Source organism: Halichoeres trimaculatus, unplaced genomic scaffold (assembly GCF_033239565.1).
Source record: "Halichoeres trimaculatus isolate MK-OKI-2021-1 unplaced genomic scaffold, fHalTri1.1 fHalTri1_scaffold_6, whole genome shotgun sequence".
In the NCBI taxonomy this organism is placed as follows: Eukaryota; Metazoa; Chordata; class Actinopteri; order Labriformes; family Labridae; genus Halichoeres; species Halichoeres trimaculatus.
The window spans coordinates 32522833-32547997 of record NW_027437184.1 but is presented as its reverse complement, the minus strand read 5'-3'; the positions used below and the strand labels follow the sequence as shown (position 1 = coordinate 32547997).

The window sequence follows — 25165 nt, the reverse complement described above, 5'->3', positions numbered from 1 at the left end:
CATTCTGTTAAATGAGGAGAAAACAAGCTGATGAGAGTCCGCTGGAAACAGCTAAATGTTGTTTGCCTCTGGTTCTTGTCTTGTGTTTCAGATCTTCTGAGCTAGATATTAAAAACTCTGTGCAGAGTTAATTGAAATCACCTCACTTTTGTCCATAATCTACGATTTAGATTATTAGTGTCAAAATTGGTTGTTTCTCAAAATTATTTCTCTGTTGTGGTCAGGTCAGATCCATTTATGAATCCATTCCAGGTACGTTGACTGAAATCCCTGACTGAAAGTTTCTTGTATTTATTTTGTTGTAATGGAGGACACTGGAGGTAAACTGTCAAAAAAGGACCTCAGAGCTGAAGAAAGCTTAACCGTAGGGAGATAGAGGACGGGCTAAAACATGGGTAAAGCTGTTTGTGATTCATGTTCAGGAAACACCGGTTGTGTCTCTGGTACGACTCCGCTCCATCACGGCACTGGTTCAGATTGGTTTCTATTCAAGTCGATGAGTCATCTTATACTGGATCTACTCCCCTGCAGTCTAGCTGCGTACCTGCTCCGGCAGGTTGCAGCAGATATGCAGGCCTTTTAATTTAGCTTGATGCCAGATCTGTGACGCATCAATTTACAAAAAGTGGATCAAGCAGAACAGGAAGTAGTGCTCAGAAACCACCTAAAACACCCTGTGACTTTCAAAACAAAACAAACCATGTTGACACCACATTGTATTTAACTTGACTACAACAACAAACTGACATAATGAACGGGGCCAGATCAGGAGTCAGCAGGTTTGAGGTTTTACAGCCCAACATGAATGAAGAGAGACTTATAAATGGAAAGGGAAGAGCGGTGACTCCTCAGTCTCCAGACTCCACCTCGCAGTCCTTGGTGAGGTTGGAGTTGGTAGATGAGCACTGGTAGGTCAGGAGTCACTAACATTACACGTTACAGACACGTTGCTATGTTACTCACAGCACCGGATATACAGTTCTACAGTTTCTTTTGGCAGACGCTTCTGTCGTTGACGTACAACACAAGCAAGACTTTAGACAGAAGGAAAACTTAGTTAGTGAGACAACAGTGCTACAAGTTATTTGGCTTGAGGTGCTGCTAACAAGAGCAAGAACATTTTTTTGTAGATGTTTAATAATATAGCCATAGCTAAACATATTTAATCGCTGCAAAAATATAGTTCAGCAACATTTAATGATAAGTACTGAATATTCACAAAAAGCTGGGTCTGAGACCTTATGACCCATTCTACCCCTGAGGACAAAGAGGAAAGGGGTCAGACTACGGGTCTAAATGTTCCCTGAACAGATGAGTTTTCAGACATCTCTTAAAAGTAGAAAAGGATTCTGTGGATCGTACCGAGTTAGGTAATTCATTCACCATTTGGGCACAACAGAGGAGAAGAGTCTGGCTTGTGATTTGGAGCCAAGCTGGGCTGGGAGGACCAGGCGTCTTTCACAAAGAGAGCATAGTGGGCAAGAGGAGTGTAGACCTGGATAAGGGACCCCAGGTAGGCAGAAGCTGTTCTTGTCAATGTTTTGTCAGCCAGCAGAAGAGCTTTGAATTTGATTCGATCTGCAACTGGAAGCCAATGAAGAGAGATTAACAGCTGGGTGATGTGTGCTGTTTTGGGCTGGTTAAAGACCAGACGTGCTGCTGCATTCTGGGTAATCTGCAGTGGTTTAAATGTAGGAGGGAGGGAGTTGCAGTAGTTGATGTGTGAAATCACAAGGGCCTGTACCAGAAGCTGTGAGGAACACTGAACAAATAGTCTGCTCACCCTCTGGACACTGAACTACAAACTGAGTTTCATGTTTCAAACAACAGCGCTACGTAACTACAAATAAATACTTTACCTTGTCGCTTTGCATCATGGGAAAAGTTGCCTTGAACAAAGAAAAGTAGTTAATCTGCTTGGGTCATGTCTTTGTGACAGTGGGTGATGGTGCTCATGGGAAACTGAGTCTTTATCCCTGGCAATCAGAACTGAATGGACAGTCCTCACAGAGACTTCAACAATGACTTGAATCATGCAGACTTGTGAGTTTTCCCTCCATGACCTCTCGCTGTCACCTGCCTTTTCCTGCCGTCACGTTAAAGCCGGCTGGTGATTGGCATGGACGGAGATGTGATTAAGACGCTGTCCTGACTCCAGGCGTCAGGATCCAAGCAGATGGCTGATGGGTCGGAGCAGAAGTCAGACTGTCTCTCAGGCTAACTTTATATTACTCACTTCAGCAGAAAACAGACATGTGTTGCTGTTAAGAAGTCTGAGTAATTTTTCTGCTTTTCTTGTTGCGTTGGTTAACTTCATCCTCCTGTATTAGACCTGATGTTTCTTGGCTTGCTTCATTCTGCAGAGCAAACATGCCAGAAAAACTCTGCATGACTCTTCCTCTAAAATATCCAACAGGACTGTTTTTAGAAAATATTTGCTGTGTCATTTTGAATGAATCCATTCATAAAGTCAAGAAGCAAACAGTAAATCAAACAGAACAAGAAATCAGCTTTGACGACAAAAGCTTCTTTTTTGATTTCATTTCCTTTTAAGTCACGACAATTGGAATCCATTGTTCCTCTTTCATTCTGGTGAACAGAAAGTGGATGTATGTTTTATTTCTGATTGTCTCCACACACTAATCTCAGCTCTGCAGCATGTTAGTGGGAAGAAAAGCCCTCCGCACATCAAGGAGCTGCGCTGCTGCCTCGCTGCTCTTCTGTCGCTGCAGATACAGATCTCACTTAGACTGCTGTTTTGGAAGATCCCGCCGTTATTTCATGCTCATGCATTTCTTTATTCCATTAATGTGCTCTATTTTTTCTCAATGTAAGCTCCAACTTGCATAATTTGATTTTCCTGACTGATAAAAGTTGTGGCTTCCGGCTCGTTGTTGCTCTCTTTCTTTCACTTTGAGATGTTTCTGCTCTGAGGTGTTTTCTCTGGGAGTTGACGAATGACTGTGTGCTGCGGCGCGTGAGTCCTGCAGGCCCTCTCTCTGCCTGTAGGTAATTGCTTTTCCCACCCTTTATGAAGAGGCTGCAACTGTGTGTGTGTGTGTGTTTGTGTGTGTGTGTGTACATACAGTATCATCCAAGTGCACACCAGCTGTTAACCATTTCTCCTGACCTTACGCTCACACAGATAGGGCCACACAATGAGATGTCTCACTCAGCAGAGATTCCAAAATACCAAGTTTGAAACCTGTTCTGAAAGTTTGGGAACTTTTCCCCAACACTTGCAGAATTTTGGAGATATTTGCACACAGATCAAACCTGGAAAAGTTACATTTTTTCTGTATTACATGAAAAAGCAGGGTGCCATAGCCTCAGCACTGTGGATTTATTTAAGTTATTTAGTGTCAACTTTAAAGCTTCTGTTAGGAGGTTAATCTGGTTGCTATATTTGTGACAAATCAAGCCGTCGACATACAGACTGATTCTGTCACTGTAGTTTATCAAAGTGAAACCAATGGCCAAGGAGCGTTTCCACTTTTGTTTCCTTATTCCATGAAAAGGTTTTGGATGTCTATCTCACAATGCACGCTCAGTTCGACATGTTGCACGACAACAGACAGCTGGAGTCTGGAGACTGAAGAGACCCCACTCTTCCCACTTCACTGATGAGTCTCTCTTCGTTTATGTTGGGCTGTAAAACCTCAAACTCATTGACTTCTGGCCTGGCTTTGCTCATTATTACGGTTTGTTGTTAGAGTGAAGCAAAATGTGATCTGTTTTTGACACAGTTTGTTGTATTTTGAAAGTCACTGGGTGTTTTTAAGTGGTTTCTGTGTTTCTGCTACTTTCTGTCCTTGAAGTGATAGATCCCTGATCTGCTTTTGGTTGAATTGATGCCTCACAGCTAACCTGACACGCCAGACGGACAGTTTCATATATCCGCCACGGAAATATTTCACTAGTCCATCTGGGTAGCAGCTCTTCTGATTTGTTTTCAGAGGCGGGACTTTACAAAAAAATCCGCAGCTGGTGATTGGACGACCGTCCTGATTAACACACTCACCACGGACCACACCAAGCCACGGTATGACATAGCTTATGTGAGCCGATGCTTCTAAGAAACAATAGATGAACAACTACAGGAACAAGAGAAACAGCTGTGAAAAAGGCATTAGACGACAGCTTCAGTTTTTATAAATTTTACTTAAGAATCAAAGGAACGCTGGCAAGTACGAAAGTCTACTGACGTCACGTCTGCTCCCACAGCTCCCGCCTCTCTTCCCTGATTGGGCCGGTCAGAATTTAGCTAAGTGAAATCATTGGTCAATGCAGCCTGGCAAGATGGACCTGCAGGAGTTCAGAAACTGAATCAGGCAGGTCCATCTGCTCTGCAAGGTTACCTCACAGCGCCAGGATCCAGCAAATTTAGGAGGGTTGAGACTGTAAAAAATATCGTCATCTTGCTAGGCTCAAAATAAGGACACCACAAAAACTGCTCCTCCTGGTGGTTGGCTACATTACAGGTAAGTACAGGTAAAAAAAATCTTCCTCCCCCCAGTCATTCCAGATGGGCTGTGGTCAAACTTAAAACATTAATTCACCTCGAAGAAATGTTTCTTACATCAATTGTTGTGGTGGTTTGAAGATATTATTTCACTGTCTTGTATTCAGGTCCTCTTTTTTCTGAAAAGTTTAATTTTCACTAGTTATTAGCAGAGGTGTCAAAAGTATTCACATGCATTACTCAAGTAGAAGTATAGATACTAGGGTTTAAAAAGATTTTTGTAGAAGTTGAAGTATCAAATCAAGCTTTTCACTTAAGTAAAAGTGTAAAAGTACTGGTTTCAAAACTTCTTTAAGTTCAAAATAAAAGTAATTTTAAGGGGTAGAAAGGTCAAAAGCTTAGGCTGTGCCACAAGGGCCTATAGTTCTCTGCCACGGACATCTCCATACTCTGCTACATACGTCTGTTATGTCCTTAATGCAGTGCGATGTGATTTGTGTCAGGTCAGGTCTGATGGATCACGTACAGACCAATAGATTGTTGGAGTGGTTTTACGTTAATACATCTCATCGATCCACAATTAAATTCACCCTTTCCGGATAGCACAATTTCATCAATTTGAGGATAGGTTTTTACTTTTTTGGTGTGTGTCTTTTTGAACGATGACGAGCTGTAGTCAAACAGGAGTAGCAAGGCCATCTTTAAAATATAAGCAGTAGAAAGTACAGATATTTGCCTGAAAATGGAGTAGAAGTAAAGAGTCAGCTAAGAAAAAACTACTCAAGTAAAGTATAGATACAGAAATATTTACTTAAGTAAGGTGATTAAGTATTTTTACTTTGTTACTTGACGCCTCTGGTTATTAGAGGTTAAAAACAAGGCTCTACATCACGTTTAACGCATAGACTGTATAAAACATGGACGTAGTCTCCCCGACGTCACCCGTCTGTTTCTGAAAGGTAAAATAAAACACATAGGCTATAGCGGCCATATTTGTAGTGGCAGGGGCTTCGAGTACAGCCATAAGGTGCCCGTCCGTCACATGACAGTGAGCTGTGCCTCTGATTGGGCAAGCTTGGGATCTTAATATCCTCTAAACAGGCGAGTTTGAAGAAAATTCACCCCCCGTACAGTGGGTGCCGTTAGTGAAATTAGCGATTCAGACAGGAGATGTTTTTTAAACCAGGCTGTAAATAGGTTAATTTCTGCTTTGAAAACAGCTTTTTTTGGCTTGCTGTGTTTGTGACTTCCTGTACTTCCGGAGCCAGCCTCAAGGGGACACTTGAGAAACAGCAGATTTTAGCACTTCCGCATTGTCTCATTTTCAAAGACCGGAGGTTGCCGCTTGGTTTAACGATGATTGACAGCTGCCGTTCTTGTGTATTTTTGTTGTGGATTGTAAAATTTGCCAGGAGGGAGAGCCAAGAAGAGATTAGGCTCTCGAAAGAAAAAACAATTATTTTTGTCACCCAGCTCCACTCAGAATCCCTATATCCTCTTCTGCACAGACTCTGGCTGCACAACTGCTACCAATGGCAGCGCCTGTGATGGGGTTATTTTGGCTTCAAAACTGTACAAAGATAAATGGTGAAGCCACGTTGTCCACTCTTTATACAGTCTATGGCTGTGACCTGCTGGAGCAAGGACACAGCTGGACCACAACAGAGCAGCTCCAGTGTGAGTTGACACGTTGACTTGAATAGAAACCTATCTGATCCTGTACCATGATGGAGTGGAGTGAAAGCCTGGTTCAGCTACACCAGATCTGCGGCATAGCCTGTTCAGTAGGCCTGTGTAGCCCTTTTTCAATGCTAGTCCTTGCCTGATGTGAACCTCCAGCTGTATATTTAAGTTCCTCTGATGGCTCCTCTCCCTGTCCTGCCTTCCAACAGTTTCTGTATGATTAAGACAACATGTATCATCTTCAGTATAACATAATAACCTGCATAATCTCAAAACTGCAATGTGATAGCAAGCAGAAAACCTAGTGGGACCAGAGACAGGCTATCTGGCGAACACATAGACCACACCGCCCTCATGTGTTCTGGAGGAGTACTGCAGAAGTACGTAGTGCTCTAGACTTTGTTTCCCCCCACTTAGGACTAAGGCAGAAGTATCCGCCTGATTTTTTATGAAAGTTAAGAAGTTTGTTATTAGTCCTGTTCAGAGTAGAAAAAGGCAGAGTCCTGTTTAACTGTATGTACAGGCCTCTGTAACTGAGAGCTGTATTGTTATCTCTGCTGCTGATGCATCAAAGTGGAGTCTGTTTTTTCCAAATGCTCCGGCTGGCGCTTGCTTTCAGCTCTTAATAATGTAATTAGGTGTTTAAGACAAATGGTTTCCTGGAGCGCCTCCCACAGGTCAGCAGATTAATGTGAGGGGTCATTAGATGATTCATGAGGGAGCAGAGAATAATCTAACTCATCCTGCTTCACTGACCGCCTTATTTCTTCAAAGACTGGGTATCACACACACTGTAAATAAAATCATTTCATATTCATCATCTCACACGAGTCACTCAGTCATCATCAGAGGCTTCTATGGCGCTGAATAAGACATGACACTAATAACTCTGTATGTGCAGGATGTTAAGAGTCTGTTTGACTTTCTGCTGTAAGAGTCCTGAACAAATCACCTCTCTTAAGCACGTGTTGGTTTTACCTGTATGTCGCTGCTTTTGAAAACAAACCTCACCAGAATAACTTTAAAAAAACCTGCACAATTGACTTTAGGTCACATTAAAGCTAGTAGGAGTGCTTTCTAGCCAGTTATAAATCAGACTAATGTTAACAACGATGCTTTTTCCGTGAGTTGCAGGAAAGAACAAGATGATCAGCAGCCTCAGTGATGACTTCAACAAAGCTTAAATGGTCTGTTCCTCTGGCAAAATCTGACAAAGTAACAAAAAAAAACTTTAAAAAAAAAAAAACCACACATCTGACGTTTTATGTAAAAAAAAAAAAAAAAAAGAAAAGAAAGAAAAAAAAAGGTATGATTTCAAAGCTAGCTTTTCCGTATAGTTCCCATAGCCTCTTAAAGTCCAGAGTACTTCCTGTTAAATCAAGAGGTGTGGAGCCAGGGGGGTTTGGAAGTCAGTCAGATATGAGCTCCAGTTCAGTCAGAACATCTCTCTTTGTTTTTATTTCACACTTTGTAGAGGCTCCCTACATCAAGTCACAGCCTGCTGTGAGCTCAAAGAGTTCACTATTAAGTGTCCAGATTGCAGGACAGCTTGTTCTGATCAGGATCAGGTTCAGGCTCATCACATTTGAGCTGAATGTGGTTGGAAGGAGGAGTCAGCTTCATCAGATCTCTGTTTCTCTAAGCAGCTATTGTGAAAGACCAACCTGTGAAAGGATTGTTGTGATTTCAGCGTGAACAGCATGTTCTTCTCCTCTACGTTAGTTCACGTGATCACTGGACCATTGACGTCAGCCAATCACCTGCAAAAACAGTGTTTTGTTCTTTTTTTGTTTGTTTGTTTGACTTAAATTCATTCTGTCAGAAAAATAAAACATTTTGTACAGTAAAGTGATATCTATCTATCTATCTATCTATCTATCTATCTATCTATCTATCTATCTATCTATCTATCTATCTATCTATCTATCTATCTATATACATGACTCTTACCCTTGTTGGAGGTACCTAACCTCATCAGTTTCATATGCATATTCACCGAACTCTTCATTAGTGAAAAATATAATATGAATTTATTCAAATTTCATGACATAGGTTTATGTGTTTTTTATTGGTGTACAAAATGAACCGTGCATGAACATCACCTTGTTCCAAGAACACAACCAACACAGTGCATGAACTCACAACAAATTACATACCTCCAAATCAGTGTAACTTCTGCTGTTGCCTTTGAGAGACCAGTTCAGATATGCATGGCCTCACCTTGGCAAGTGCCACTTCCTTTGGTTTTGCTGGTGCGAGACTAGAGTTGCTCAACTCGGCATTACAAATCATGCAGATAGGACCCTGATACATGTGGATCCATGTTGTACATATTCGTTTGACCACTTTCTTTTTTTGCTCAACATAGTTAGTGTGGATTTAAAAACACCCAAGTGGAGCTTGTCATGACAAATTGACACAATGAGTCGGGTGTGTCTTGCAGCGGAGGCTGCGCTAAGACCGACTCACCGAACCCCTAGGGCTTGATCGAACTCAGGTTAAGAACCACTATTATATTATAAAAGAATAGCAGCACAAAGAAGAAAGGTTCTTATTATATCAGCTCCCTCACAAAATATTAATTACAAAACACATAATAAGAAATTAAAAACAGAGCTGCAGGCCAATATGCCATATGAAAAAAAAAAAAAATCAATAAAAAAAGTCTCTTTTTTCAGCAATTGGTGAAATTTATGATGATGCAGAAAAGTACAAAACTTCACACACACACACAAAAACAAACAAACAAATATGTAGTTCAAAACTACTCAAAATCTAAGATAAACTGGAGATGTAGCTGTGACAGGGATTTAAAATAAAACGTGGTTGTAAGCCTTGGTGCAGATTTAAATGTCAGCTGGATTACTCTTTTCAATAGATTCAGTTTTGACTTTAATGGTGTTTCTTGTATGATGTTCAGCAAGCTTAGCACAGAAACAAAAGTTAGACAATTCCTCCTCACCTCCTAACATCACGCAGTTGTAGTCTCTTGGAGTGACATAACTTTCCATGAGTTCTAATAGTTAGCATTAAGGGACTTCCAGCGAAGACTCTGTGATGTGGTCTTTGTGAATAGTCTGACTAAAGAAGTGAGGACAGAGGTGTTGTAGAAATTGAAACCATACAAATCCAGGTAATATATGCCTTTGTTCAGAGAGGACAGGACAGTGGATTGAGCAGGGGACATCGTGAGAGTTAGGGTTACATGAGGGAAAGGGGCTGCAGGTTGGATTGTAATGTAAATTTTAACTTCTTTTGCAGGTGTTGGTTTAAAGACAATGATTGAGGCTAAACGGTTTGCTAAAGAGTTCCAAGATAACACCCAGTGCACTCCTCCTGAAGGTCTGATTCCCTGTGAACCATGGGATACTACTCAAACTGCAAACTGATTCCAGGAAAACATCCGTACCAGAATCCTCCCACATGTCCTGCACACTGAGGCAGAACAAGTCAACAGAGATTACATCTCTGAACAGGCTGAACACTTTCACTTTTACTCCAGAGCAGGTTTTGACTTCTCCTTCAGTAAGCTTTGTACGATCGTTGCTTCACTCTGGTTTGAACCAGCACACCGGATGTGTACAGTGATTGCAAAATGACTATTACTATGACCACCAGGACATTTCACAAACACATCACTCATGTATGTCTGTGAGCCATGCTGCTGGCAGCTTCAGCATGTCGACATCACCTTCACACATGCCCTTGCCTGTGGGGCTGGATACTTTTCTTGGGTGTAGTTGGAGTCTGATGTTCTGCCAGGCCTGACAGGATGCTCTTTGTGTCTCATACAGGTGGGTGTTCATCTATGAGAAAGGCTACCAGTCCACGGACATAGCAGTCAGCTCGGTCTTCACCAAAATGAAAGGAGTGGGCTACACCAACGAGAAAGGGAAGGAGAGAGTCTGGGATGTGGCTGACTACGTCTTTCCTCCGCAGGTTGGTGACTAAAGCCTCTCGTGCTAATAACACGACTGTTTAATCGTCGAGGAATCATTTCACACAACACAACCATTGTTAGGGTTATGGAGACTCTTGGCTGGACTTGTGTGTTGTGAGTGTAACATCCACAGTCCATGAATCAGACTGTCTGATTGAATAAACATCGAGCTGAGTCAGATAAGAGACGTCACAAACCCTCTGCTCCCTGAAGAAAGCTGCACTGCGGTCAGATGGTGACAAAGATCAGCTTTAGTCATGCCCCTGAAACATCCGTGTTGGCTGGATTTCATGCCAGATCCTCAGAGAAAGTACACACTGAGTGAATGTTACCAGCTTTGTCAACATGAAGGTGTCACTGTGTCGTTGTGTGTGTTCTGTAAAGAAGTGAGCAAACAACCCTCCAAAAGGAAGAGTCAGGTCAAACACATTTCTTTGTTTACCCGAAATGTCCCCAGGACCTGTTATCTGTGGGAATGGGATAAAGACACACAATGAAGATGGTCATGTTTGCTTTCAGGAGTGGGTGTGGGCCTTTTTTTAATTCAGACTGGATTAGACCCACAGTTTGATGTGATAAGCTCGATCAACAAGATGAAAAGATAAGGTCCCATGCTTTGATCAGATAGTAGCAGCTCATATTTATCCCCAAATCCAGCTCTTTGTCATCGAGTATAGCAATAAAACAAAAACCCTGAGAGAAACTGTCACTGTGATCATGGGAACGTTTGTGAGAATAATCATTTGTTTTCTAAATGCACAGTATCAAAGACACAAAGTGTAGCTTTGCTGAAATGCTGAGTGCACAGTTTGCTTGGTTTGCTACTCCTCATTTCAATCTCTTCAGCGTGTTCAGGAGAAGTGTGCTTTTACTTTTCACGTACATTTAAAATATTCAGTGTTTTCCAAATTTTTTGGGGCCCATTAAAATGAATTGAGTTGTTCTATCACCTGGAAACAACACAGCTGATGATCCAGCTTAGGGTTAGGGTTCAGCATTTAAAGATTCAGGATTTGCTGCAAGGACCCCTGCCCCCTTCTGGCCCCTGTTTAATGTATCATCCTCTTCCTGGATTAATACTTCAATATATGACCCACAGCTAAAACTAAAAAATAAATCAAATCAACATACACAGTTTAATAAAAGATGTATTAATATTTTTGATATAGTTTGATGGATACTTCAAAGGAAGCAGGTAAACAGGATAAAGAGGAGAGACCAACCTTGAATGATTTTACACACAGTATACAAACCATGGTCAGCATTTTTTGGTGGTGGCTAGCTAGCAGCTAAAGTAAATTACTTTGAATGTGAGGCAAATCAATAATTAAAGGACAAAAGGTGAAGCATTTTGCACAAAGATAGATCAATAACTGGTCTTTTTCTCTGTCTGCATCTATTTAGAAGCTCGATAATTGAGATGTCACAGCTCATGGTGTCTGAGTTAGCTGAACACCATGTCCAGCCTGATCTTGTAAATTTGCCCTTCATTTAGCCTACACTAAAACACAGAAATAAAAGAATCTCTTAAAACATAAAGCAACAATTTTGGTCTCTTTTTTGGATGTTTAAGAACAGTTTTGTTTCAGTTTAGGAAGCTATAACCCAGGTAGCTAAGTTAGCATCAGAAAATAGCAAGTGTTGAGGTTTTCAAGCCTTTCCTCGTCCAGCTTTGGGATGAATCTTATTTACCTGAGGATTCATCAGCAGGACTGATGTCTCACTCTAAACTATTAAGCAGCTAGACTGACCGTGGGGCATCGTTTAAGTGTGTGGGAAACACATTTCATTTACTGACAGATTATGACTGATCCTGTTAGCCTGTCTGGAGATTAGTACACGTTGACAATGCTATGTGCATTGTGCCTCTCTTGAAATAGAGATTAATTTACTGATGTAAACTCAGAAATAGAACAAGATTCTTCCCATCAAACAAACTCAGAAACCTACCCACTTGATATCAGAATCTCAAGTATTGCGACATCTTGGATTGTTGTAAGTAGCTAGCAGCCCGCTAACGCAGACAGTCTGGGCCATTACAGATGCACATGGACTAGTTTTTCTGCATCAGCTTGGAATATGAATAAATGTACTTTGTTTTTTTTGTTTTTAATTGTTGATTGCTTTTCTTATGTTGGTTATTTGAGTTTTGAAGTTTAGCTCTGAATCCAGAGAAAGACCGAGATTACTGACTTGCTCACTGTTTCACAGACTGATTCAAGATGTAGATAGACGTTCTTCTGTGTTTGGGACTGAACATAAATATTGCTGCATTGACCCTACAGATCCCAGCAAAGCAATGCTGTTTCAGTTTGCATATTCATTTTTAGCCGCGTTTCCACCAAGCAGTCCGGTTCGGTTCAGTACGGTTTGGCACAGTTTGGTACAGTTACAGTTAAGCCTGATCCACAGCGTTTCCACAGCAAACTGTGCCTCTTTGATACAAAGTGCAATCAAGCTTTGTTTCAGAGAAGACTGTGTGCCGCCAGGAGAGATGCAGCCGCTGTCGGGGTAAGTGACGATTCTTTTGACCAATCAACCGTCTGCAGTGTTGTAGCTACACCTTCTGAGAGTGGATTGGTTCAGTCTGGCACCCATAGGAAAGGGTCTCAAAAAGTGGGACTGCTCGTCTCGGTTATTCAGGGATCTGTCCCGGGATAAATCAGTGGAAACGCCGCACAATGCGAGCCATACCGAGACGAACCAAATCTGTCTGCTTGGTGAAAACGTGGCATTTGATTGGCTGCAGATTTAAAACCAGAAAAAAGAGATCGATCATTCTTTCTGTATAAAAAATCTGGAGAGTTACATTTTCATACTGCATTTTGAAAAAGTCCCAGAACGCAGTTTTCTTCCACCAGTGTGTTTGCAGAAATCCAGAATAAGGTGTAAACAATAAAAACATTACAATCTAGACCGTGGTTCTTCACATGGCTTCCTATGTCAAACAATTATATTTTTACATTAACATTTTGAGGGAGAAACAATATATATACAATTTTCATGTTTTAATGGTTTATTGCACTTTTGGCAATGTATTTAGTAAGTCTAGACCAGTGGCGATTGCTCTAAGACTGCGAGGGAAGCTCAGCTTCCCCTAAAATGTCCCCAAAAAAGTGGTGATATGTACAGCTGTGTGTACATTTCATTGACAAAATCTGAGCTAGAATTCCTTCATCTTTTGTTCAGAATCAGCTACCTATCACAGGTAACTGGCTCCACCTCCTTCTCATTCATCCCCACAGCGTCTCAGCGCTTTAACACAGTCAGACGCTGAGCATCTTCTGACGTGGAGTGGGTTGTTCCACTGTGGAAACTGGACGGTTATTGGATAAACACTGGGCTTTGTCCCACCCATCGGACGCTGAGCGTCTCTGGGGGTCTATGAGGCAGTGGGCTGGCCTGGACACTGGGCTTCTGCATGATGAATGGATGATCTGTCTGAGGCTGAATCCCTTTTTGATTGACAGTGAAATGAGCCAGTCAGAGATCTTGAAGTATAACTCTCCACCGAAGCATCTTCTGAGTTTTACAGTCAGTTGTTTTGGACTGATCTGGAGACTTTATCAATCCTCAGCGAGTTTACCTTTCTTAAAAACGACGAGCGTTGTGTTTAAAGATTCTCTCTCTTTTCACCAATAAGCAGCTACAGCTACAGCTGTGGGGCTTCTCCCCCTGTCACTCACACTTACAGCCTGTCATGGTCTCACGTAGCAGCTCCAGCTGCTAACAAGCTGGCATGGAGGGTAGAAATTACGTTTACATAAATAAACAAATTTATGATGTAGGCTGGAAAAAAATGAGCTTCCCTCCCCTCCTTGACTGACCAGCAGCCACCATTGGTCTAGACATAGGGTTATACATTTCGTTAAAGTTTGGGATATAAGGGTTATATTAATGTATAAGAAAAGTTATATGCAAAATGACATTACAGCACCTAAAAATGTAAAGATACGTTCTGAAAGACTTGGTCTGGTAGGTCATAAAGGGTTTTAACATCTACAGACATCCAGCAATTGGTTAACTAAAACAGGGTAGAAGTTCATCAATAGATTACTTACAGGAAGATGTATGACAGGGTATCATCAGCGTGTGAATCTAACACGTCCATTAATGTTTGAGCTTTTCCCAGAAGGCTCTTTCACACACTGGACATGTTGAACTGCTCTTACTTACTATTATTGGGCATGAAACTCTTGATTCCTGGCAGGGGCTGTTGCTGAACAAGACAACACATGAATATTGCCAAGCTAGGCTCAAAAGTAGAGCCCTGTGTTCACAATGACAAACAAAATCAACCGCACAAATTGATAGATTGATAAATAGATAGATAGTTGACTCAGGGTTGAGTTGAACTCCCAGTCCTGGAGGACTACAACACTGCATGCAGCAAAGGTTTGCTTTGCTGTAAGGTAGACCCCTAAAAACTCCCTCATTTACAACAAACATTCAGTCTTAAAGTATAAATTCACTGGTGTTTACTTCCTTGCAGAGATTTTTTGCCCACAGGATGGTTAAATCCATGTTACTCCACACAAAGTGATTAATTCTCACATGGATTAAACACATGGCGTAAGACATGCAAAGCAGCGGTGAGCCTCAGGGGGTGTTGCTGGGTGGATTTTGTTATCTTCAAAAGCAGTTCCCAGCTTTTATGCTAAGCTAAGCTAATTGGCTTTACCCAAATACCTGGTGGTAGGTGTAAGAGCTGACCTTGGATTAAAAAAAGAGAATCTGTGTTCTTTGGCGTTTGAAGGTTTCTGTTGCAGGCGGGTTGTTGTATCAGTGAGGTCAGAAACTGTGGATTAATGTTTGACAGGGCGCCTACAGTAAACTCATCCACACTGCACGGAGAGAAAGGAACGTCTACATCCTTCATTGTGTAATTTTATGGCATGAATGAAGTAGAATAACACCTCTGTTATCGCTCTTCAAACCTCAGGGAGAGTCTTCGTTCGTGGTGATGACGAACTACATCATAACTGAGGGGCAGCACATGTCAAAGTGTCCAGAGGTGAGTGCTCCCACAATCCTTTGCCCTACTCTCTGTGATTTTCCCCTCTCTGTCTAACTTAGAGTATACACTACCATAAATAGAAAAACTACGGAAATTGGTTCTCATTCCAAAGCTGTTTGTGTAATTGGGTAATTGTCCAGCTGTCAAATGTAGGACATGTTTTTTTTTACGTAACAGCATCCAGATGAGTCAACAGAAGTCTCAAAATATCACAACTCATGCAGAACTTCAGCTTTACATAACAGTTTTCATGTTTTAAGGGATCTGTCTCTGTATTCTGCAGCTGTACACACACACACACACACACGCACACACACACACACGCTAACCCTAATCTTTTGTTTATTACAGCTTCCAGGCAAACACAACTGCAGCTCATACAAAGACTGTGAAGGAGGGAGTTTCAAACGTACGGGACATGGTAAATCCTGACGGCCCGACAGTGTGTGACGTCTGCAGTCCTCACTGAGTAACCGTCCGTGCTTCTGGCTGTGGCTAAGCTAAGCTAAGCTAACCCAAGTGCTGCATAGCAAAAACTGACATCATTTTTTCACTCTTTATAAACAAATCAGGAGTCATATTTGTCTTTTATTGCCTTAGAAGAAGACATTCTGGATTTTTCAGATGAATGTGGCCGATACTCAGTCCAATCAGATCATTTTTGTTAAAAAAAAAAACAACAAAAAAATCAAACATAAAAACTTGCTCAGATTTCAGTTTTTGCAGTGTGATGACTTATTCAGCTTTGTTTTCATCTTGTTTTGTTTCAGTAGAAACAAAACTTTTTCTCAAACCATGATTAAGACATTTTTGATCAGTATGATTACCAGACTGTCTTACTAACCACCCAGCTCTGTTAAATACCTGATTCTGATTGGTCGAACCACCTGATCACACGCGTCACTTCCCTGTCAAAGAGAGGAGATAACGCATATCTACCTAACTGATTTTGATCATGATTCACTGCAACTCAAACTTTTCAAAAGCTGGGGGACGATATATTGAGGATGGTTACGCTGATTTTATTTGAAGAGCCAAAGTTTATTTTGCTCTATAGCTCATCAGGCAGAAGCAGAGAAAAGAGGAGAGCTTAAGTGTAAAAGACAAGAACTTTAGGAGAGTCACAGGACAGCTGAGTGAGAAGGAAACCCCAACAGAAAAGTTACAAAGAGAATCTCTGCTTGTACCGCTGTTTAACTTGAAACACGAGTAGTCAAATACCTAACATCATTGCCATGGAAGTGCTAACAACAATAGAAATTGACCATTATTACTGACCATAGAAAATTTGGTCTTTAGCTGTACATGATAAACCTGTGTAAATAATTTAAATTGTCTTCAGATTAATACTGAATGTCAGTGAGTATTAAGTGTATTTATTTGGTAGTTGGGTAATTAGCAGGATGATGTTCAGTGAGTTATTGATGAGGTAGAACAGTCATTACAGAATGGTATTTTATGCTTTTTCTTTTTTTCTTTTCTTTTTTTGTGTAGTTTAACCTTAGCAATCCCTGCTAAAATCAGCTTTCAAAACACCACAATGTTTCTCAGAACCACTCCTCTATCGCACACCAATCAAAATCAGTCATATGTGGCTCCTCCTCTTGAACTTTTTAATAGACACCAGATTTTTGAGGGCACTGTTTTCCGCTCAAGAGCTGCTGTTGCTAACTAACACTGTAAACACAATTTTTCTCAACTGCTTTTTCCTTTTTTGTCAAATTTAACTGTTAATCCGCAGACACTGAAAGATCAAACAAATGACATCTCAGACTTATCATGCATCACAGCACTCAGTACACACAGTTGGAAATCGGACTATGAGCTTAGTCAGCTAGAAATCAAAATTTTAAAATGCATGTAAACAGCTTTGTCAGACCAAGAACAGACTAAGCATAGCTCGACTGACATATGTAGTTATTGCATTCACTCTCAGGCTGTGGTTGGATTCAGAAGGACTTGGCAGGTCCAGGTATGCCTGGACATTCAGTGTGAGCAGTTTTACCTGAAAGAGAAAGTAGACAACAATGATAAAGAAGGTCCCTGCACTCCAACACAACAAACACCACGGCAACCAAGAGCAACAAGTCTCTTTTTGTTTTTGTTTTTTTGTAATTGAAATAATGTTGTTTGCTCTTCCATTGAACTGAAACTAGTTCTGTACACACACAGCTTTGCTTATTTATAAGCATATTTTCTGCTTTACTGAAAAAAATGAACAAGAATGCAAGGCAATATGATTTGAGGCAGATTTATTTGTGCACTTAGGCGGTCTAATTGAAGTGTCTTCTTTTTTTTTTCCTGGTTCGTTTGATTTTAGATTGACCAGGGGGGTATTCCACGAAGCTGGCATAGCTCAAAGCCTGGCTTATTTGGGTTAGCCTCGCTAACTTTAGTGAGAGTTTGGTTCCACGAACAAGGCTTAGGGCTAGCGTGGCTTGGTAACCATGGTAAATTAGCCAGTGCTACAAGCCTGGTCCCTGTCAGGCTAAACGTCAGGCTTACCTTAGCTGCGTCTCAGAGGGTCTGACAGGCTTCTAAAAGACGCCTTCTGAACTGCATGTGTCACATTAAATTAACCTAGAACAGTAATAAATGATGTTCTTGTTCGGAAACATAAATTGAGACCTTTTGGTAACTTTTCTGACACCTCCTGCTTAAAACCCAAAAGTCAGAGGGATTGTGAGGTCCCACTTTCACCGTCCGTATTCATACTGAAAATCAAGATCAAGCGAGCTTTTGCCCTCCAGCTACACGGGAGGTTTCCGTCCTCCCTGAGCTTGTCTTAGGACACCTGCGTGATCCTTTGACAGGTGTACTGCCCCAATCATACTAGACTGGAACAACTGTGAATCAAGACATGTCAGATACTAGACTGTCCATACTTGATGCAGTAAAGTCAGTGGCTGAGTGGTTAGAGAGCAGGATGCAGACTTGCAGTAATCTGTGTTTTACTTTCGGCGTGGGTTCGATTCCACCGATGGGAACTATTTGAAAATGTCTGATTTTATTTCTTCTGTCACCCTGAAAGTACAGTCAACATATAACAGAATAAAGGCACAAATTGTCTTATGATAAAAGGTGAAAACAGCTACAATTTTTCCTATAAATACCTTCCTTTTACCAGGGGTCTGTTCAGTATAAATATATATTTGAACAGCTTTAATTTAACAAAAATCAATCTCCTCTGGGCCACAGCAGTGTGAGGAGCTTCAGGGTTTGAAAAAAAGGTCACCAAACTCAGCAGAAACAGTCAGTGTTGATTTGACATATAAGCATGGTATTCTTGAACCAGCAACGTCTCTGGCTTTATTAGTTGCCACCGTGTTACCCTTTTATGTGATTTTCCCCTTGTAGTCATCATGCGACTCCATGAGGAGTTTTTTCTCCGCTGAGGGAAACGTCTCCGCTCTTGGTTTTGACATGATTTCTTCATTCCGACAATCAACACGTTGGGGCTTTTTTGCCTTTTTTAGCCAGCTTCGTGGAGTACCCCCTGTTAGTGTATTCCTACAGCAGGGCACCACAGGTTCTAAAAGGTCGGGAACCCCTGAGATAAGAAGTCATATTTTTGATCAGGATGGTTTCAAGCCTCTTTTACCAATCTCCCAGCTAAACATTTGATTCTGATTGGCTGAGCCCCTGACATAGTTTAAAAAACAACTATGGTTGTTTTTTTTAAGTGCTTAACAAATAAAGTTGGATTGGATTGGATTGGATTGGATTGGATTGGATTGGATTGGACATAAGAAGTCTGATCTCATTTTAACCCTCTATGAGTAGCAGCATTCACTAAGTCACAGCAGATCAAACTTCCTTTTGCAGATAAAAACCACAAGCAGAACCAGCCTCATGTTAGACAGACAAATGCTCAGACTGTGTTTAAGAAAAATATCAACAGAACTTCAGATTTTAAAAGAATTTAAAAATAATTTTTAGTCATTGTTCTTCAATTAACCTTCACGGCTTATTCCTTTTTCAGAGATTTTACTGTGAACACACACATACAGGACAGAGTCAGACGTGTGCTTTGTCAACAGAGGCTCCTGAGTTCAAAACAAAGGGACAACTGCTCCTGACCTCATTGAGTATCTGAGGGCTGGTGACAGGGCCATGATGTATTCAAGCGGGCAGGTCTATAGGATCATCAGGCCATGGAGCAGTGTGTTTATATAGTGGGCTGTGCCTCCTCAGAGCTGTTATAGGATTATATCAGGTACTGGTTTTGGCATCAGAAAGCTGCCACAGGATGAAGTCACGCAGTATAAACTGAAATAAACCCGATCTGTCAACATTTGATTGTAAAACATACGTCTCTTTGTCGTCTGTTGAGGAGGAAAACAGATTAACATCAACAACGTCTGTCTGGGAAACCAATCCTGAGTGCGTGTGTTTGTATTGTGCTTGTTGATCACTGAAGCGATGTAAACCCAGCCTTAAGCAAGCAGACACATTCACGTATGTCTAAACACAGAGACAGATGTTACAATTACTCCTGTGCAAGAGAGCTGACACGACTCATGAGCACACAGACGTTAAAAACAAACGAGCATCCAGACAGGAGGATTTTTTTAAAGGTTTAACATACACAGAGTCCTCAGAGAGTTCAAAGAGCAGTTATATAAATTTACTGTCCTCCATCTGTCCCTGCGTCCAATCAGCGGCCTACATCCACTTTAATAAGAACAGCTGAAGCTGAAGCTTCAGATCCGTCCATTTCACACCAATCAAACGCAGAACCACTTCAGAGGCGGCGTGCTGTCGCCACGCTTGTGGACATGCAAACACAGCAGTGGCCCCTGAAGTCAAACACGCTGGTGGACTGGGGTAAAAAAGTCAAAGGCCGAGCAGAGGGACCAAACGCCTGCCGGAGAACTGTCTGTGAACTCACCCTGCACATGATGAGAGCGACTGATACTCACAGAGCCAATCAGACGCAGAGAAAATCTGAGTTTGGATCAGGGCGAGATAAAGGAAACAGCCATGTCAGCGCTCGCTTTGCTTCACTTTATATTGCTTCTGCTGCTGATGATGCTAATTTAAGATAAGATGATTAAAGCCTCGCCATGTCTGCTTTTTTTCCTTCTTTCTGTTCTGAAACACATGTTTTACTTCTTTCTAAAGTTTTGTCCGTAATGATGAACTCCAGTGTGTTTTTAATTCAAGGACAAATGACAGGGGTTTGTGTGAACAGCACAAAGACCTGTGAGGTGCTGGCCTGGTGCCCCGTGGAGGACGATCACACCATACCAGAGTACGTAGAAACACTGGATCACACAACCCTCCAGACTTGAGAAATGTTGTTCTTAATGATTTATGCTTCTTCACACATCTCTTCTGATCCTTTCCTCCCAGTCCTCCTCTGCTGATGTCTGCGGAGAACTACACTCTGTTCATCAAAAACTCGGTGACCTTCCCCTTATTTGGTGTCACGAGGTGAGGAAATGCATCGATATCAAGTTTAATCTAGCTCAGAATAAGCCTCGAATACATCTTTCCTCTGATGAATAACAAGGATTAAAATAAAACATACCAAGCGTAGTGCTTAAACAGCATCTAAAGGTTGGTTTAGTCTTAAAGGATTCAGATTTTTAGGTTATTCAGTGTCCCCTTTTTATCCCTCAAAGCTTTAGGTTTGCACCAGTCATGGGGGCAAAACAGCATGTGCAATCCATTTAGCATGTTTGACTTCATCAACATGCAGAAAATAAGAGATCATCTGGATGCCCAAAATTCTGGGAGGAGGAGATGCAAATATAATAATTTAGCGCTCACAAAGTGATTTGTCAAACCTCAAATTGTTAGCAGCCACTGTTTTTGTGTTTCTAATTAGAACAACTGAAAGGCAGGTGCAAACTGGCACAGTGTTACACACAAACACCCACAGTTGTTGTGGCAAGAGGTGCAATGACAGACAGAGAACTTTCCGTGTGCATATCAACATATTTGGACTGTCAAAAAAAAAATAAAAAAAAATAGAGGAGACATATCATCTATCCAACAACTATATTTTTGAGCTTTGATTTTTTTTGACTGGAGCTTTGTGTTTTTGCTGGATGCTCTGGTCTCCACCCGCATAATGAACGATTATCTCCTGCAAACTCTGGAGAGCACAGGAGATGAACCTCCCTCTTCATTCGCCGCTGGCTCAGTTGAATGACCACTGCCACTGAATGACCTCTGGACTGTTGCCAGGTCATTTACGACCAGTGTCAGCCCACACACGGCACCGGCCAGCTGCTTTGTGTGCCCAAAGATAACCAAGGGGCTTTTTACATGACAACTGTTTTAGGGTAAAATGCAAAAGTTTACACGGAAACGGCGTTTCAGTCGACCCAAAATGCAAACTTTTGAAAACAGCCTCCAGAGTGGAATTTTTCTGGAATGCTGCTCAGTAAACGGTCACCTGGCATATTCAGCGGAAACGTTATGCTCCACTTCACACGAGCGCTTACAACAGGAAAACAGTACCGTTGTTACGATATTCATGGTCTACCATGTCGTGCTTGTGCTGCTCAATCTGCTGAATCTGCTGACTGTCTTTATACAAAATATGCATCTGTTGCTCCACTTCTGCTCTTAGTACACCAGATGATCAGCTCAACTCTACTTCAGTGGAGATCTATAAAAAGTGGCTTCTGGACAAGACAGTTATAGCGCCAACTACAGGCCTGGCATGCTTACTACTACAGCACCTTCAGTCCCTCAGTGTTCCTGTGTAAACACAGATTTTTTTCACTGCATTTCAGCGTTTTCAGCTGAAGAGTTGTCGTGTAAACAGGGCCCAAGTGTCATGGTGGAGGGTACGCCACACTGGACAAAGCTCTCACCTCCTGTGCAGTAGCCATACCTCTGGTTTCTCCACCTCCATGGCTTCAAACTTCATTTTTCCTTTACAGCCTCTCTGCTCTCCCAAACTCTCCATGGGGACAGCCGGTTGCATGTGCTAAATCCTCATTTAAAGAGGGCAATTTGTTCCTGTTATCAATCGCACACGCAGTCTTATCACCTGCACCTAGATCACCTGCAACGCGTCCACTAATAGCATGTGCAATCTTTTAGGTTGGCGCTCGTTATTTGGGATCTTAGTAGATGAGGCCCATTGACTTTGAGAGGCTTTAAAATTCCATAAGTAACATAAAGAATTAGCCTCCTGATGTGTTTTCGAAGCTTAGACATTTGTTTGTTATAATATTTTTTATTTTATTTTATAAAAAACATTTGTGTGTCCTGGTGTAACATGATGTTCAGAGTAGCACATTTTAAGCTGCAGTTTGAGCTGAGTTTGGCCGTCTAATCTCTCTATTTATTTTGTTATACCCATGTGTTACACTGCAGAAAAAGATGGGCCAACTCATCTCCCATGCAACATGTTTATGTGTTTTCACTGGAACTGCAAGAGCTGCAAACATTGCAAAAGAAGAAAATACTGGTTAACAGGAGCGCTTTCGGCTCACGATCTGTGCACTGCTTCATTGCGTACCGACTGTCTTCTTCTACGTTCACAGTATCACAACAAACAGAAAACAATACATGTACAGCAAAGTAAAATAGTATTGAAATATAACTAAGGACATTCCTGTCTCAACAGTTTTACAGTTTTATCGCATACATCACTTTAAGAAAAGTACAAAACCTCTAGATATGTCTCAAGCCATGAACAAGTACCTTCATGAAATCAAAACTAAGCTTTATAGTGCTTTTTAACCATTACCTACATGAACTATATTTATAAAACAAAATCTGTTTTTAACCAGTGTCTTTTAAATGTTCTTATTCTATTCACCTTTCATGAACTGAGCATAAAGTGTATACCGTATTTTCTGCACTACAAGGGGCACCTAAAAGCCTTCAGTTTTCTCAAAAGCTGACAGTGCGCCTTATAATCCGATGCGCCTTATATATACCCCTACCATAGGTAGGGGGCGTCGCCGGAGTAACAGCGGTATGCAGTAAGAACCTGTAAAGAGGAATTCTGCTAAGTGCTAACATTAGCTCACAGGCTGGCCCGGGCTTCTTCTCTTGTTTATTGTTAGAGCAATACAGCGCCCCCCAAAAGGTCTGGCAGTCTTGGAAACGGCTTTTGTGGACGGCAGAAATGGCTTCGTCTTTACAGCGCACTTTTTTTTGAAAACAGCACAGAAAATAGTTGGATAGGAAAATGTGCGGCTCTGTGTGGATGTAGCCTGAGTTTGACTGACTTATCTGACTGTTTTGTTGACATTCCCTTTAGCTCAGCTCCATCTAGTGGATGCATAACGCAACCCCATCCACTACTATAGCTTCTACTCTATGCGCCTTATAATGCGGTGCGCCCTATGTATGAAAACAGTTTTCAAATAGGCCATTCATTGAAGGTGCGCTCTATACTCCGAAGCGCCTTGTAGTGCGGAAAATACAATAGGCTATACACTGTTTCTGAATACTTAGACAATATAAAGTGTAGCTTTTACCAAAGAACACAAATGTAGAAAACACACACTTTCCTCACTGCTAAATATCAGAATTAGCACCGCTACAAGACTACACGTGCTCCTTAGCTAAGCTTAGCTCAACTCTCACTCACTCAGACTTTCTGTTTGCACAGGCAACTCTCAATGCTACACATTCACTCTTTTTTACATGGCTTCTGGCTATAAACTCATGTATTTACAGATCTCATGTGCATCAATCAACAGTTAACTTATTTCATTTAACCTCTCACAGACGTGGAATAGTTCTCTGGTTCATTATCGTGATCGCCATGCTACAAATCCGCCATCTTAGCTGCACAATGCTACAAGCTACTTTTACAAACCTGTGTACTTGTGAGATCACTCTTTAGCTCAACATTTGTTATAATTTAGGGCATTTAAGGTCTATCCATACAGCTTTCTATAATTATTTACCGAACAGCTTACCTGCAAAAGCAGAAAATACAGGTTAACAGGAGCGGTCTTTGCTTGCAATCTGTACACTGCTTCATCACGTACTGACTGTCTTCTTCTACTAGGCATCAGCTACTGAGCGCCTTCTGCTGGTGAAGCTTGAATAGAATAGAATAGAATAGAAAATACTTTATTTATCCCCGAGGGGAAATTCAGGAGTCACCGCAGCATTTAAGAAAACAAAAGTAAGAAAGTATATAGAAAGTGCAAAAAGGTCCATAAGAAAATATACGACCACAGCCCGTCCACCACTCTCCAGCCCAGCCAGTCTCCACCTCCACAGGGTCCAGGACTGAGCCTCCCCAGCAGTCTGTTCAGTCTCTGTCTCCTGGATCCTGTCTGCTCACAGCAGGCGAAGCTCCTCCAATGTGGGGCCGGCGTCCGATGTCAGCACCGTCAGCCACGTCCGTGAACAGCACGATGCCGCTGGGTTAGCACGGCTTGCTCGTCCATCCCCCGGAGATAGATCCCACGTTCCCAACAACGATGGATGGAAGGACAGGTCCATGTCATCACCTCCCAGCTCACACCCGAGAACCAGCACGTCGTCCTCACCTCCTCCTCCTCAGCTCGAGGGAAATCATCAAGCCCTACACTAGTTAGCATTGACATGCTACAGGCTGCTAACAGCTAATTTCGCATGTAAACAATGCAGCCATGGTTACATGTAGGATCTCCAGTCAAACACAGGAGAAAAGTAGTAAAAAATATCGCCGAAGCCACAAAAAGTTTGGTGTCCGTGACCGACAATGAACCATACAAAGTGATGATCCACTCCAAATACAAAGATTACGAAAAAGAGACGAAAAAAATTACAAGTAACGGACAAAGACGAGAGAGCTGCTGCAACAGGCAGCTACTTGGGCAGCGCATGAATGCTTCTATTAGAGCTAAATAGACATAAACAGTAGTTACATAAATCTGCCTTATGCAATAAAAATAAAAGTGAGGGGCAACTGTTTTCCTATTATAATCTACATCATAGTGCCACACATGTTTAACTAAATATCTCACTTGACTTTCTGTTAAAACTTACATGTGTCAGTTATGGAGAGCCTTTGCTTGGAAACGCGTAAAAAAAACCCCAAAGGAAATCACCCAATCTGACCCCCAACTCCTCTACCAAGCAGCAAATC

General features: G+C 41.6%; 1 protein-coding gene across 5 annotated transcripts in view; it reads left to right on the top strand.

Moving 5' to 3' along the window:
- The window catches only part of p2rx1 (purinergic receptor P2X, ligand-gated ion channel, 1), a 39075-nt gene that overhangs the window by 2385 nt on the left and 11525 nt on the right, over positions 1-25165 (top strand). For 4 of the 5 annotated variants that reach the window (XR_012598319.1, XM_074671744.1, XM_074671746.1 and 1 more), the window contains exons 2-6: positions 9940-10084; positions 15028-15099; positions 15454-15523; positions 20269-20356; positions 20458-20538. Coding sequence is in view for 4 of the 5 variants with exons in the window: in XM_074671744.1 (XP_074527845.1) it covers positions 9940-10084; positions 15028-15099; positions 15454-15523; positions 20269-20356; positions 20458-20538 (456 nt within the window). In the remaining variant the exon portion in view is untranslated. The remainder of the gene's footprint in view (positions 1-9939; positions 10085-15027; positions 15100-15453; positions 15524-20268; positions 20357-20457; positions 20539-25165) is intronic. The other variant, XM_074671745.1, reaches the window with a different exon arrangement.